The 15,494-nt window shown below is 49.4% G+C and overlaps 1 protein-coding gene across 1 annotated transcript in view; it reads left to right on the top strand.

Moving 5' to 3' along the window:
* The first annotated feature begins 3,026 nt into the window (after positions 1–3,026).
* Positions 3,027–15,494, top strand: part of ZNF746 (zinc finger protein 746) — a 13,081-nt gene continuing 613 nt past the window's right edge. Inside the window, exons 1-6 of the mRNA XM_042783386.1 lie at positions 3,027–3,320; positions 3,409–3,535; positions 4,468–4,581; positions 13,413–13,604; positions 14,021–14,146; positions 14,988–15,487. Coding sequence (XP_042639320.1) covers positions 3,036–3,320; positions 3,409–3,535; positions 4,468–4,581; positions 13,413–13,604; positions 14,021–14,146; positions 14,988–15,487 — 1,344 coding nt within the window. The 5' untranslated portion in view covers positions 3,027–3,035. The remainder of the gene's footprint in view (positions 3,321–3,408; positions 3,536–4,467; positions 4,582–13,412; positions 13,605–14,020; positions 14,147–14,987; positions 15,488–15,494) is intronic.

The following is a 15,494-nucleotide window of genomic DNA, read 5'->3' as shown; positions in this document are numbered from 1 at the left end:
GCCCGCCGCCTCCACCCATCCCCGTGGCTGCCGTCCGGCCTTCCCGGGCCTTGCTGCCGGCCGGCGGCCGTGCGGCACCCGGAAGGTGCCTTGCGCGCGTGCACGGAGCCCCCTGTGTGCCCAGCGCGGGGCTGCCGAATGAGAGCATTGCTGTGGTTTGCTGAGCGGCAGCTGTCCCCCGGCCCCGTTAGGGTTAGTTAGTGCTCATGGCAGACTTATGGGTAGGTACTGTTAGGATCACCGTCAGACAAAAGAAAAACCCGAGGCCTGGAGAAGTTAAGGAACTTGACCCGGACCTCACGGCCGCGAAGTGTGTGTTCAGGGGCCCGTGCGTGCTGGGAGGAACGCACGAGCCCGGAGATCACAGAGCAGAGTCGAGAGGGGCTGCGGAGGGAGCGGGAAGGGCCGCCCCTTGCCGGCCCCAGCCCTCGCAGGCGGTGTCCTGCACACTGTCTTGAGCCGGGCCTCGGGGAAGGCTAGTTCAGCTGAGCGAAAGGGCAGAGCTTGCAGGTGGGAGGGCTGCGGGGGCAAAGGCACGGAGCTCAGAGAGGGCAGGGTGTGCCTGGCAGAGGGTTGGGCAGGAGGTCGTGGGAGACGTAGCTGCAGGGAGAGTTGAAGGGGTTTAGTTGCGGGGCCAAAGGACGAGGCCTTCATGCGGGTGAGGGGCTGTGGAAGGCATTTGGGGCTCTCTTACTTTGGCTGCTTCCAAGCAAAAAGTCTGCTTCCCTGCCGCAGTCCACCCACCTTTTAGTGAATGGAGCGGGCACCATCTCGCACCCAGTACTGGGAAGCCTCAGTTGGTGTACCCAGCCCCGTTCAGTAGGAGGAAGATGGCTGTACCTTAGCGTTCACAGTTTTTCTTAATAAAGTAGGAATTCTTAGATGCCTTGTTTGTATAATACCACACAAAAAACCCCGAACCCACTGCCACTGAGTTAATTCCAAGTCATAGTGACCTTGTAGGACAGAGCTGCCCCATAAGGTTTCCAAGACTGTAATTCGTTTTGTAAGCAGAATGCCTCATCTTTCTCCTGCTGAGCAAATGGTGGGTTTGAACCACCAGCCTTTAGGTTAGCAGCCAAGCCTCTAACCATTGTGCCACTCGGGCTCCTTTGTAACACTGCATAGTCAGGGGCAGTTTCCAGGGTGAGTGGGATTTCTGTGTATGAGGAGCCGGGCGATGAAATTGAGGAGACTTCTCCAGTAAGCTGTCAGACGGCCAGAGAGGAGAGGTGGCAGAGCAGGAGCGGTGGCTGCTGAAACTGGGTGGCCTTCTGTGGGACTAGGGCTGAATGGTAGCCAGCTCAAGGGCCTAACCCGGCTGGCAGATGAAGCCTTTGGGCAGTACCACCCACACCTTGAGAGCGGGAGCCCCACCCACATACCATTTCCCCTCACAGCTGTCCTCTTCCCATCCAGAAGTGCCCTGGTCCTTGAAGAGCATCTAAAGCCTTAGTCACATCTGAGGTCATCTCGTCCAGCCTCCCTCCACACACCCTCCCATGCACCACCCTTGACGGCTAGTGCTGCCTCTGCTCAAACTGGTTATGTGTTACCATTTTCAGAGAGGTCCATCAATGACTTTCTCTAAAAGATCCACGTTAGTTGCTAGGACAGATGTCTCTTGGTGGCAGCTGCTTCCAGAACCTCCACAGATACTAACATCCGTGGATGCTGAAGTCTTGTATGTAAAAGGGTGTAGCATTTGCATATAATCTACATATATTCTCCTGTACTTTGAATCATCTCTAGATGACTAATGATACCTAACACAATGTAAATGTCATGTGAATAGTAATTTGTGCCTCTATTAGTCTTTGAGGGACGACTTTGACCACTTAATTGGTTTTTCCCCCCAAATATTTTCAGTCCACCATTGGTTGACTCCACCAACGCAGGACCCACTGATAGAGAGGGCTGACTGTAGTCACTTGTGTTTTGTGAATAGTCACCTACCATCTGTTAAGGCTTAACTCCCAGCATTTTGTAAAGCCCCAGACCCCTTACAGACAGAAGGAGGCACAGTTACAGGGCCTCCGCTCTGACCCATAAATCCAACCTTTAGATGCGGGTGGGTCACGTTACTAGCTCACCCATCAAAAGCAAAGCATGCCCTTCAGATCCCTGACGCTGGTCACTGAGTCACTGTGTGAACATCCCCAGTGGCAGGACAGCTCTGCCGAGGGGGCACCACATCTCTAACGACTTCTGCCCATGTAAGAGCCCACCTTGGTGGCCTGTATCCGATCTTCCTAACCAGACTCCAGGGTGTGTCGTTGACCTCCGGTGCAGCTGCTGCGCAAATGCTGGTGGCCCGAATTTTCACCTTGGAAAGGGTGGGAGTAGTGAGAGGAGGTCTGAAGCCCCAGGCCTCCTGCACCATCAGAAAGCACTTCCATCAAGGCTGGCGAGGTTTGCAGTAATGGTGATTCGTAGCTTGTGGGGAGGGGAGCCGTTGGAGAGGGAGCAGAGTCAGACCCTTCTGGAAGGAGGAGGATTGGCCATTAGGTTTTTACGTTTATTCAAAGGGGACATGAAATGCCTGGTTGTACTAGGCTCGGGAACCAGCTGGTTTTGCCATGTCATCATCAGTGGGCAGCTACCGGTGATCAACGTGGAGGTACCAGCTAGGCTCTAGGGCATCTGTCCGTTACTCTGTCCACCAAGAAGCTCCTGCTGGGCTAAGCCATGGTTTATTATCAGAGTGTACTTCATGCCCGCCCTAAGCCAAGCACTGCTGGGGTAAGACGCCATACTGCCTTTGAAGGGCTCACAGTTTAGAGGACAGTGAAGGAACTGACTCTGGGGTGGTGAGTACCATTACCTGCTGGTGCCACCAAGGCTGCAAGAATGGCACCTGCCCACTCTCGAGTGGTAGCTGAGATGCCCAAAGGAGGTGACTGCCTAGTGGAGATCTGGCGTATGGATCAGGAGTCCCTACCTGTCCCCATGCCTGGGGGAATAGGAGTTAAAGAGCTTGGTGGAAGAAATGATGCTGATCTTCTCTTTGTTCCTGAAAGATTTCCCCGTGGACGATGGCAGCCACGATCCAGGCCATGGAGAGGAAGATTGAATCCCAGGCTGCTCGGTTACTTTCCCTTGAAGGCCGGACTGGTATGGCCGAGAAGAAGCTGGCCGACTGCGAGAAGACGGCCGTGGAGTTCGGGAACCAGCTGGAGGGCAAGTGGGCCGTGCTGGGGACGCTGCTGCAGGAGTACGGGCTGCTGCAGCGGCGGCTGGAGAACATGGAGAACCTGCTGCGCAACCGGAACTTCTGGATCCTGCGGCTGCCCCCGGGCGGCAAGGGCGAGGTGCCCAAGGTCAGCTCGTGGGCCTCCTGGGGCGGGGGAGCCAGTGCGGCCCAGCCTGTAGGCGTGCGTGTGAGCGCGTGTGGCACTGTGGTTCCAGGTGCCCGTGACCTTCGATGATGTGGCCGTGTATTTCTCTGAGCAGGAGTGGGGACAGCTGGACGAGTGGCAGCGGGAGCTCTACAAGCACGTGATGCGGGGCAACTACGAGACGCTGGTCTCCCTGGGTAAGGCTGGCACTCATTTCTCTGACGAGTGTGGTTTGGAGCATCATTGCCTCTCTCCTTGCTGGGCTCCTCTAGGAGAGCTGTTAAGTCCCTAGGAAGTTGGGCCACACAAGTGGTTATCTCTGCTCCTATAGGAGAGGAAGCGATGGGCTGAGTCAGACGCTCCCTCCCACCAATGGTTGAGGTTTGTGGAGCCTCGGGCCTGGAGCATGGACCCTTCTGTCCTTGCTGGGGCAGAGCAGGCTCTTACCACTCCCACGTTCAGTCCCTTGTTGACCCCGCTCCCTCGACGGCCTTCTCTGAGCACTCACACGTGAAATGGATGGGTTCATGTGACTCCCCTTGAGGCGGGGGCACTGTGAGCAGGCTTCACTACTGGCTACCACACGTGTCTTCCTCATGCCCAAGGCTTGCTTCCCCTGACCCCTTGGGGCACTGTTGTCCTCACTTGACACTGCCTGGTAAGAGTCTGCCCTCTGTTTCTTCCGAACTATGTCTCCCCGTGATGGTTTCTGGGTATGACCCTGGCTCTGAAGACAGTACTACATGCTTAGTGAGGACGGGGCCAGGACAAGCCTATACATGCTGCTTCATGTGGAGGCTCTGCTAGGATCTCTCAGCCTCAGTGTAGTGACATGGGTGACTAGACAATTGTTTGTCATTGGGGCTGTCCTGTGCACTGCAGGGTGTGGGCAGCAGTGCCTCTGGACTCCACTCACGGGCCATACCCCAGTAATGACAACCAAATGTGTCTCCAGACTTTGCCAAGTGTTCCCTGAGAGCAACGTCGCCTCTGGTTGAGAACCACTGCTCTGTATCAGTGAAGAAATTTTACATATAGATGATTCTTGGTTTCTGGCCAGCTTCCCAGGCTGCCTGTCCCCAGCTCAGAATGGAACACAGCAGAAGCTAACCTTTCTGTCTTCTCTCAGACTATGCTATCTCCAAGCCTGAGGTCCTCTCCCAGATTGAACAAGGGAAGGAACCGTGCAGTTGGCGTCGCACTGGCCCCAAGATTCCAGATGTTCCTGTCGATCCTAGTCCAGGTGAGGGGCGGGGAGAATGGCAGGGAGATACCAGGTAACCAGATGGAAACAGGAAAGTCAAGGGCCAGGCAGTGTGATCCTTCCAGAGAGAACCAAGGAGAGTATCAGACTGGAATGGTTGAGAAGTGAAGGATTTTCAGTTAGGGCCTGCTCAGCTTGCATTCTGGAGACATACCTCCCAGCATGGAAGTGGACTGCAAGCGTGGTCTTCTGGGAAAGAGTCACAGTGTCAGGCCCAGAGTGAGAAGAGGAAGGGGTAAGGAGGTGGCACTTCATGAAAGACAAAATCTGATTCATCCATAGCTTTACAGAGTCAGCCTTGCCTCCAGCCAAGAACTGAACTTCACGTAAAACCATTAGTAGTTACAGAACATGAATCGTTTGTTGCCGTGTGTTTTGGCAATTTTTTTTCTTCCTACAATACATCCTTTGGAAGTTCTGTCTGAGGGTCTGATGGTAATGAACTCTCAGTGTGTGTGTTTGTGTATGAGTTCATGTTTCTGGAAACCTCTCTGTTCCATCCCTGTGTTTGAAAGGTAGAATTGAACTGTTCCTTCTTGGAGCTCTGTGACGATGCCTCGTCCTGTTGTCCTGGCTTCTCGCTGCTGTTCTGAAGCTACCTGTCCATGCAGTCAGTGTCCTTCTCTGGGTGATCTGCCTTTCCTCTCTGGCCACGTTTAGATCTCCCTTCAACCCTGTATGTCAACCTGTGGATTTCTTTTACTTTATCCTTGTTTAATCATTGACGTTTTCCTCAGCTTGGGAATTCACCACACTGTCTCTGGATATTGCCTTGCGTGACTCTCCATTCTTTCTCGGCACCTCCCTCATCTTAGTCTCCATTTTGCTGAACCTCTCTGTGTTTTCCACCTCTGTCCCATGCCAAGTTCTGAATAATTTCTTTTGATCTGTCTTCTGGTTAGTTCATCATTCTGTTTTAACCCACAGATTTGATTTTTCTTTTTAATTATTTCAACTTGCCATTCTAAATTTATATTTGATTGTTTTGCAAAATCTGATTACCCAGTTTTGATATCTCGTTTATCTTCATACTTTTACTTCCGCCTTCATTTCTCTAAATATATTGCTGTTGTTAGGTGCTGTCAAGTGGGTTCTCAATCATAGCCGCCCACATGCACGAAGAAGAAACACTGGCAGGTCATTGCTGGGTTTGAGCCCACTGTTCCAACCACTGTGTCGGTCCATCTCCTTTGGGATCTTCCTCTTTTCACTCTTCCTTTACTTTACCGAGCATGCTATCCTTCTCCGGGGACTGATCCTTCCTCACAACATGCCCAGAGCACGAAAGATGAGGTCTGGCCATCTTTACTTCTAAGAAGCATTCTGGTTGTACTTCTTCCAAGACAGATGTATTCATTATTCTTTACCAAAACCATAATTCAAATACACAAATTCTTCTATGGTCTTCTTTATTCCTTGTCTAACTTACACATGTATGTAAGGCAATTGAAAATGCCATGGCTTGGGTCAAGTGCACCTTAATCCTCAAAGTGACATCTTTGCTTTTTAACACTTTAAAGAGGTCTTTGGCAGCAGATTTGCCTAGTGCAATACATCATTTGATTTCTTGACTGCTGCTTGCATGGGCGTTGATTGTGGATCCAAGTAAAATGAAATCCTTGACAGCTTGAATCTTTTCTCCATTTATCATGATATTGCTTATTGGTCTAGTTGTGAGGATTTTTGTTTTCTTTATATTGAGGTGTAATCCATACTGAAGGCTGCAGTCTTTGATCTTCATCAGTAAGTGCTTCAAGTCCTCTTCGCGTTCAGCAGCCAAGGTTGTGTTCTCTGCATATTGCAAGTTGTTAATGAATCAGACTCCAATCCTGATGCTGCGTTTTTTTTTTTTTCATATAGTCCAGCTTCTCAGATTATTTCCTCAGCATACAGATTGAGTGAGTATGGTGAAAGGATACAGCCCTTGTGTGCACATCTTTCCTAACTTTCCACCACACAGAGTTCTCTTGTCCTGTTTGAACAGCTGCCTCTTGCTCTATGTACAAGTTCCACATGTGCACCATGAAGTGTTCTGGAATTCCCACTCTTCTCAATGTTATTTGTAATTCGTGATCTGCACAGTCAGATGCCTTTGTGTAGTCAATAAAAGCGGGTAAATACGTTCAGAGAAGTTCAGTATCTTTGGCCAAAACAAGGCCAAGAGCTGATTGTGGAGCAGACCATATGCAAGTTCATATGCTCATATACAAGTTCAGCTTGAAGTTGAAGACAATTAAAACAAGTCCACAAGAGCCAAAATATGACCTTGATAGTATCCCTCCTGAATTTAGAGACCATTTAAAGAATAGATTTGATGCATTGAACACCAATAACTGAAAGCCAGAGGAATTGTGGGATGACATCAAGAACATCATCCATGAAGGAAGTAAGAGATCATTAAAAAGACAAGAAAGGAAGAAAAGACCAACATGGATATCAGAAGAGACTCTGAAACTTGCCCTTGAATGGAGAGTAGCTAAAGCAATGGAAGAAATGACAAGATAAAAGAGCTGAACAGATTTCAAAGAGAAGCTCAAGCAGACAAAGCCAGTTACTATAATGAAATGTGCAAAGACCTAGAGTTAGAAAACCAAAAGCGAAGAATATTTTCAGCATTTCTCAAGCTGAAAGAACTGAGCAAAAAATGTAAGCCTTGAGTTGCAATATTGAAAGTTTCTACGAGCAAAATATTGAAAGATGCAGGAAGCATCAAAAGAAGATGGAAGGAATACACAAAGTCCTTGTACCAAAAAAGACCTGGTCGATGTTCATCCATTTCAGGAGGTGGTGTATTACCAAGAACCAGTGGTGTTGAAGGAAGAAGTCAAAGCTGCACTGAAGGAATTAGCAAAGAACAAGGCTCCAGAAATTGACAGAATACCCATTGAGATGTTTCAACAAATGGATGCTGTGCTGGAGACACCCACTCAGCTATGCCAAGAGATTTGGAAGACAGCTACCTGGCCAACAGACTGGAAGAGATCCGTATTTATACCCATTCCAAAGAAAGGTGATCCCATAGAATGTGGAAATTATCAAACAATGTCATTAATATCACATGCAAGTAAAATCTTACTGAAGATACTTCAAAAATGGGTGCAGCGGTATATTGACAGAGAACTTCCAGAAATGCAGGCTGGATTCAGAAGAGGACATGGAATGAGGGATATCACTGCTGATATCAGATGGCTCTTGGCTCAAAGCAAAGAATACCAGAAAGATGTTTACTTGTGTTTTATTGATTAAGCAAAAGCATTTGATTATATGGATCATAGCAAATTATGGGTAACATTGAGAAGAATGGGAATTCCAGAACACTTAATTGTACTCATGAGGAACCTGTACATAGACCAGGAGGCTGTCGTTCGAACAGAAGGAGACAGTGCATGGTTTAAAATCAAGAAGAGTTGTATCCTTTCACCATACTTACTTGATCTATACACTGACCAAATAATCCAAGAAGCTGGATTATGTGGAGAAGAACATGGCATCAGGATTGGAGGAAGACTTATTAACAACCTGCTATGACCCAACTTTGCTTGCTGAAAGTGAGGAGGACTTGAAGCAGTTACTGATGAAAATTGAAAACTACAGTCTGCAGTATGGATTATACTTCAATATAAAGAAAACAAAAATCCTCAAAACTGGTCCAGTAAACAGCTTCACGATGGAGGAAGAAAATATTGAAGTTGTCAAGGATTTCATATCATTGGTTCTACAGTCAACACCAATGGAAGCAGCAGTCAAGACATCAGACAACATATTGCATAGGGCACATTGGCTGCAAAAGATCTCTTGAAGTGATGAAAAGCAAAGTTGTCTCCTTGAAGACTAAGGTGCACCTAACTCAAGCCATGGTATTTTCAGTCGCCTCTTATGCATGGACAATGAATAAGGAAGACTGAAGAAGAGTTGATGCTTTTGACTCATGGTATTGGAAAAGAGTGCTAAGAGTACCATGGTCTGCTAGAAGGACTAACAAATCTGTCCTGGAAGAAGTGCAGCCAGAATGCTCCTTGGAACCAAGAATGGCCAGACTCCATCTCACCTACTTTGGTCATGTTGTCAAAAGGAACAATTCGCTGGAGAAGGATAGCATGCTTGGTGAAGTGGAGGGTCAAAGAAGAAGGAGGAGCCCCGCAAGGAGATGGATTGACACAGTGGCTCCAACGATGGGCTCAGGTAAAGCAAGGATCGTGAGGCTGGCACAAGACCGGGCAGTGTTTCGTTCTGCTGTGTGTAGTGTCGCTGTGAGTCGGAGACGACTCAGCGGCTCCTAACAACAACAACAGCAAATACCTTTTTGGTTTTCTTTGCTTTCAGCCAAACTCCATCTGACATCAACAGTGATAGCCTTTCTTCTCCATCTTCTTATGAATCTGGCTTGAATTTCTGAAAAGTCCCTGTTAATGTGCTGCTGTAGCTATCTGTGAATTACCTTCAGCATAATTTTCTTTGCATGCCACATAAGTGATACTGGGTGATAATTTCCATATTCCATTAGATCACTTAAATTTAGAATAGGCATAAACATGGATCTCTTCCCGTCAGGCCAGGTACCGGTGTTCCAGATTTCTTGGTGTAAACAAGTGAGTGGTTCCAGCACTGCATCCATTTGTTGAAATATCTCAGTGGGTATTTTGTCAGTTCCTGGAGCCTTGTTTTTTGCCAGTGCCTTCAGTACAGCGTGGACTTCTTCAATACCATCAGTTTTTGATCACATGCTATTGCCTGGAATGGGTAAATACTGACTACGTCTTTTTGATGCAGTGACTCTGTATTCCATCCATCTTCTTTCGATGTTTCCTGTATTCAATATTTTGCCCGTAGAATCCTTCAGTATTGCAACCTGAGCCTTGAATTTTTTCGTTGGTTCTTATAGCTTGAGAAATGTCAAGTGTGTTTTTCCCTTTGGTTTTCCAACTTCAGGTCTTTGCACGTTTCTTATAATACTTTACTTTGTCTTGAGCTGCTCTTTGAAATCTTCTGTTCAGTTCTTTTATTTCAGCATTTCTTCCATTCACTTTAGGCACCCTCTGTTCAAGAGCAAGTTCCATAGTCTCTTCTGAAACCCGTTTTGGTCTTTTTTTGCTTTCTTGTCTTTTTAATGACATTTTGCTTTCTTCATGTTATGATGTCCTTAATGTCATCCCACACCTCCTCTGGTCTTTGGGTCATTGGTGTTCAGTGCATCATATCCGTTCTTGAGGTAGTCTCTAAATTCAGGTGGGATATACTTAAGATTGTATTTTGGCCTTCATGGACTTGTTTGAATCTTCTTCAGCTTCAACTTGAACATGCCTATGAGTGGTTGATGGTTTGTCCCACAGTCGCCCTGGGTCTTGTTCTGACTGATGATATTGAGCTTCTCCAGCAACTCTTTCCACAGATGTAGTCAGTTTTATTTCATGTATAGTCACTGTTTGTGTTGTTGGAAAAAGGTATTTGCAACAAATAAGTCATTGGTCTTGCTCAGTTGTATCATTTGATCTCTGGAGTCATTTCTGTCACCAAGGCCATATTTTCCAACCACCCATCCTCCTTTGTTTCCAACTTTGGCTTTCCAGTCACCAGTAATTATCAATGCATCCTGATTGCATGTTAGATCAGTTTCAGACTACAAAGATTTCATCTTTGGCTTTAGTGGTTGGTGCGCAGGTTTGAATAATGGTATTAACTGGTCTTCCTTACAGGTGTATGGATATAATCCTATCACTGACAGCATTTTACTTCTGGACAGATCTTGAAATGTTCTTTTTGATGATGAAAGGGATGCTATTCCTCTTGAATCTGTCATTCTTGGCATAGTACACAGGAACTCTGCTGATGCAATATTTAAGGCATTCAGCTGCTAACCAAAAGGTCAGGAGTTTGAACCCACCAGTTGCTCCTTGGGAGAAAGATGAGGCAGCCTGCTTCTGTAAAGATGACAGCCTTGGAAACCCTCTGGGGCAGTTCCACTCTGTCCTCTAGGGGCGCTGCCAGTTGGAATTGATTCCATGGCAATAGGTTTGGTTTGGGCTTGGCTTCTGTGAAGACTGGCAGCCTTGGAGACCCTGTGGTTTCCTACTCTGTTCTGTAGGGTCAGTGTGAATCAAAATCGACTTGACAGCAGTGGGTTTGGTTTTTGGTTTTGGCGCAGTGAGCCGTGTGATTCGCTCATTCAAGATGGCCAGAAGCGGTGCATTGTGGCTCAGTGCTAGGGCATCGATCTTCAAGTGTTCCATTTCATTTTTGACAACATCTAATGTTCGTTGGTTCATACTTGGTACAATTCACGTTTCAATTGGTGATGGAGGTTTACAGCTCTCTCCTCATTTTGAGTTGTACCACGTCAGTAAATGAAGGTCCTGAAAGCTCTACTCCATCCACATCATTGGATCACCTCTACTTTGATACAAACCTGGGGGCCACTTCAAGCTGCTCTTCTCCCAGAGACTTTTGGCCCCACTGGTGGTATGAGTGCCCTCTGGGGTTTGTCAACTTCCGGGGAGCAACTTTTTCCCCCCGAAGCCTAGAGCCAAGGCCAGGCAGGCAGGTTTCCTGCAAGGCATGTTTTCACTTTTGTTTTTGTCTTAAATGTAACCCACTGGGAAGGTTGACCCTTGGGGTCCAAGATTTAGGTGGGGGGCAGTGGTCTTCGGTCTCCCACCCTGCTTGAACTCCAGGCTGTCATACCCCCTAGGTCAGATGTGTACTTGCCATTAAAACCCAGGCTCTAGGAGGTCGGGAGACACTGAAGGCCCGTTGGCCGTAGTTGTTCTAGGGTTTTTCACAGCTCTGCCTCTGCCGTCCTTCATTTCCAGATCCTGTTTGAAAAAATCCATGTTTATGCTTCACCCAGCACTTGTATGTGTTCGGTGCTCTAGAGGAATTTCTCTGCGTGTCTAGCCACTTGTGTGCTTGAAGTAGGGGCACTGGACACTGCCTCTGCCTGTGGCGGCATGGTTGTATCATTTCCCATGGTAACTCCTAGAAAGAATCTTCCCATTAAAATCTCTGTTGAATTTGTGACATCTCACTGTAATGTTAACTTATCCTTGAGTTCTTGGGACAAACCCACCCTGCTCATAATGTGTTGCTTTTTTTTTTTTCTTTTTTAAAAAATACATTTATGTACATGATTGGTTTTATTTAGTTTTCTGTTCGCCTATGAGACGATTATATAAATTGTTTTCATATACTGTCCTCTTTGACTTACTTTGATCATGTTGTCAGAAGGGACCATTCCCTGGAGAAGGATGTCATGCTTGGTAAGGTGGAGGGTGGACGAAAGAGGGGAAGGCCCTCAGCGAGACGCATTGACACAGTGGCTGTGGCAGTGGGCTCAGGTATAGCAGGGATCACGGAGCTGGCTCAGGACTGGGCAGTGTTTCGTTCTCCTGTGCCCAGGGTTGCTGTGAGTCGAAGATGATGCAGTAACACCTAACAACAACAACGTACTGTCCTCTAGTTTTGACTCAAAGTTACACTTGTAAAATGAGTTGACGGGTATTTTTTTCTCAGCATTTTGAAGACATCCCATTATGTCCTGATAACAAAATTGCTGATGGAAATCTGCTTTCAGTCAGCATCTCAGTCTTTTTTTCCTAAGTGCCTCTTAAGGTTTTGTTGTTACTCTTATTGCACTTCATGTAAACGTTGTCTAGGTTTATGTATTTCCTATTTCAAACTGCCGAGTAATGATGTCTTGAATTTTGGAGAACTCCTAGCTCTTTCTTCTTCACTCACCTCTTGTCCTTCCTTAGGAAAGAACCCGCTCTCCATGCCCCTTGTCTCTTCTCTGGCTGTGTATCGTTTCTTTATTGCCCATCACTCTCCTCTCAAGTATTTCCCTGGGCCCAGCTTCCAGGTCACTGACTTTCTCTTCACCTGTGTTCAGCCACCCATTGAGATTTTCATTTCAGGCTGCTTTTGTCATTTCTAGAATGTCTGGTTTTTCCAAATTTGCCTTTTTTAAAATACTTTTTGCTGTAGACCCTTCCTTTCTGTTTCTTTGGCTGTTTTGCTCGTACTTGTTCTACTGTATGGTCCAGCTACCCTTCTTCCTGTCGTTCTCAGGAGCACCCTGTGTTTGATTTGCTGACTCTTAACAGTGCTTTTCGGCTTCTCTTCCAGTTTGTAATTTCAGTTTTTTAGTGGGAGTCCCTTGTGGTCTCCTGTGCTGGGAGGTCCCTTGGGGTCAGTGTTGCACTTAACTGTTCTGGGACCCCAGAAGTTTCCTTGGTTCTCAGCCTGTTTTTATGTGAGTTTTTCAGCCTAGAGTTTCTGCCCCATGTGGCTACTGTGAATTCAGTATGCACATGGGCCTTGGACTTCCCACAGGTGGCGCTCCCCCCCCCCATGCCCTGGAGAAGTGGGCGCCTCCCACTCTTTGCCTTATGGACGCGAAAACCCCAGCCTTAAGGTCTATCCTGACTCCAAAGACCCTGGGGGCCACTTGGCCTCAGCTCTAACTCTTGATTTGACTTCTTGTTTTCTTCTGATCCTTATGTCTAGAATCTTTGTTTTGAGCTCACTTAAATATGTTGTGGGGTCTTGGGGGGGGCTTCCGGTTCCATTTTGTCTGGACTCCTGTGTCTCTCCTGGCAGCCAGCCTTCCCACTGTTAGAAGTCGGCCTGTAGACTCATGTATCCCCTGCCCCTGCCCCCAGGCTTGTGTGTCCTCAGACTTTGCCCCTGTTTGCCGTTGCCTTCTCCTTCCTCGGTCTCCTTGCTGTTGGACCCCTTTCCTGGCTGGGCCCCTTGTCGCATTAGCCCTGGGGCCTGTGAGGCAGCGGGCTGCTGGCTCACGCCCTCTCCCTCCCTAGGCTCCGGGCCGCCCGTTCCGGCCCCTGACCTCTTGATGCAGATCAAGCAGGAAGGGGAGCTGCAGCTCCAGGAGCAGCAGGCGCTGGGGGTGGAGGCCTGGGCGGCTGGGCAGCCGGACATCGGGGAGGAGCCCTGGGGCCTGAGCCCGCTGGACTCTGGGGCCGGAGACCTGTCGGCAGACACGACCCCTGGTGAGTAACGAGGATGCGGAGCGCCGGGGGCACTGGGGCAGATGGAGAGGAAGGGACTCGGGGCACCGGGGGGCATCTTGGGCTCTCGGAGCGTCTGGCCCGTCTTGAGGGCTGCTGGCTTCAGTGGCTCTGTGGTCCACATCCTCACCCTGTTTTTCCTCCTCTCCCAGCAGCAAGCATCTAAGAAGTTAGCAAGATCTGAGCTCCCTTGAGCTTCAGGGAGAGACTCAGAAGCTGGGTCAGGAGAGGCCAGGCCACTATGTTTGTTTGCAGGGTGTCTTGGGGCTCGCCCACTCTTCCTCTCCCTTCCTCTGTCCCCTCTCTTCCCTGAACCCCCTCTGTCCCCGCCTTTCCCTGAACCCCTTTTCCCCCCTCCTCCTTTTCTGAACCCACAAGCACTGGTCACTTCCCCGCAGGTGTCCATTCCAGCTTTTCTACCACCATCCCACCCACCTCCTGGCAGGCAGACCTCCCTCCCCACCACCCTTCTTCAGCCTGCTCAGATGGGAGCCTGAGGCTCAACACCACAGCATCCACAGAAGGTACTCGGGGGAGAGGTGGGGGATGTGCACCTGTGGAAGATGCCTCGCTGCACATGCTCTCGTTTTGATGGGTGTGCTTCCAGACCTGTCGGCCCACAGGCCCTGAGGAATCTGTGGGGCCATGACCCTTGTCCTCTGCTCTTACCGCCTTTCACATGGTGTTAATCAGTCTGACCTGGTCAGCTGATTCTGTGAAAGAACAGACTGCAGAAAACAAAACTGGGCCAAAAACATGTTGTTGTTATTGCTAAAGACAGGTGTCTGAAGGCCAGAACTGGAAACAAATGCCAACCGTAACAGTCTCCTGTCTCTGTACTGAAGGCCAGTTGTCTATCACTTTAAGTAGCAATTGCTCCATATTTAGCATCAAAATGTTAAAAAAAAAAAAAAGCCTGGATCCGCTGGTAGAGAACTTCTGGATGAGAGACTCAGGGGCATGTCTGTGGACGCGCACGTTGGCCTGTTCAGCAACGTTGACAGTTGCTGGTCCGGCTGCACGGCGTTGGCTGTGTGCCAGCGAGCTGTGAGTGTCTGATACCACAGAGGAGGTGGGGTGGGGCAGAGCTGGACAGGAGCTCAGGCCCAACTGCATCCCAGCCAGCCCCCTTGCTCCTCAGGTTCGTGCCCCCAGAGGGCAGTTATTTCTCAGGGTAAATGCATGGTGAGCCAGCACCTCACAGGACCCAAAGAGCCAACCAGTGGCTGCTTGTCCTCGATGGAGGCCGAGCACAGGTGTGCTCACGGCTCCTGAGCAGTGGTCTAGAGGGCGGAGGGCCTGAGGGAGGTGGCTGTGGCCTGAGCGGGGCGGGGACAGGTGCCACTGGGTCTTCCACTTTCTCAGCAGATGTGAAAATCGTGATAAAAACGGAGGTCCAGGAAGAGGAGGTTGTGGCCACGCCAGTGCACCCTACTGACCTGGAGGCCCACGGAGCCCTGTTTGGACCAGGCCAGGCCACCAGGTTCTTCCCCAGCCCTGTCCAGGAGGGGGCCTGGGAGAGCCAGGGCGGCTCATTTCCCAGCCAGGACCCCGTGCTGGGGCTGAGGGAACCCGGCCGGCCAGAGCGGGACGTCCGTGAGCTCAGCCCTGCTGTGGCCCAGGACGAGGTGCCTGCAGGGGACTGGCTCTTCGGGGGGGTTCGGTGGGGCTGGAACTTCAGGTGCAAACCTTCTGTGGGCTTGAACCCGAGGGCTGGGCCTGAGGGGCTCCCCTACCCGTCCCCAGACAGTGGGGATGCTGTCCTGGACCCCGGCCAGGCCCCAAGACCCTTCAGCGAGCGCTGTAAGTACCCGGGCTGGACCAAGGGCTTTGGCCACAAGCCGGGGCCCAAGAAGCACCCGACGGCTCCGC

This window comes from Orycteropus afer, unplaced genomic scaffold (assembly GCF_000298275.1).
Source record: "Orycteropus afer afer isolate SDZICR_OR568_19922 unplaced genomic scaffold, OryAfe1.0 scaffold01004, whole genome shotgun sequence".
In the NCBI taxonomy this organism is placed as follows: Eukaryota; Metazoa; Chordata; class Mammalia; order Tubulidentata; family Orycteropodidae; genus Orycteropus; species Orycteropus afer.
The sequence above is the reverse complement of the archived record's forward strand: the minus strand, read 5'-3'. Positions and strand labels throughout refer to the sequence as shown.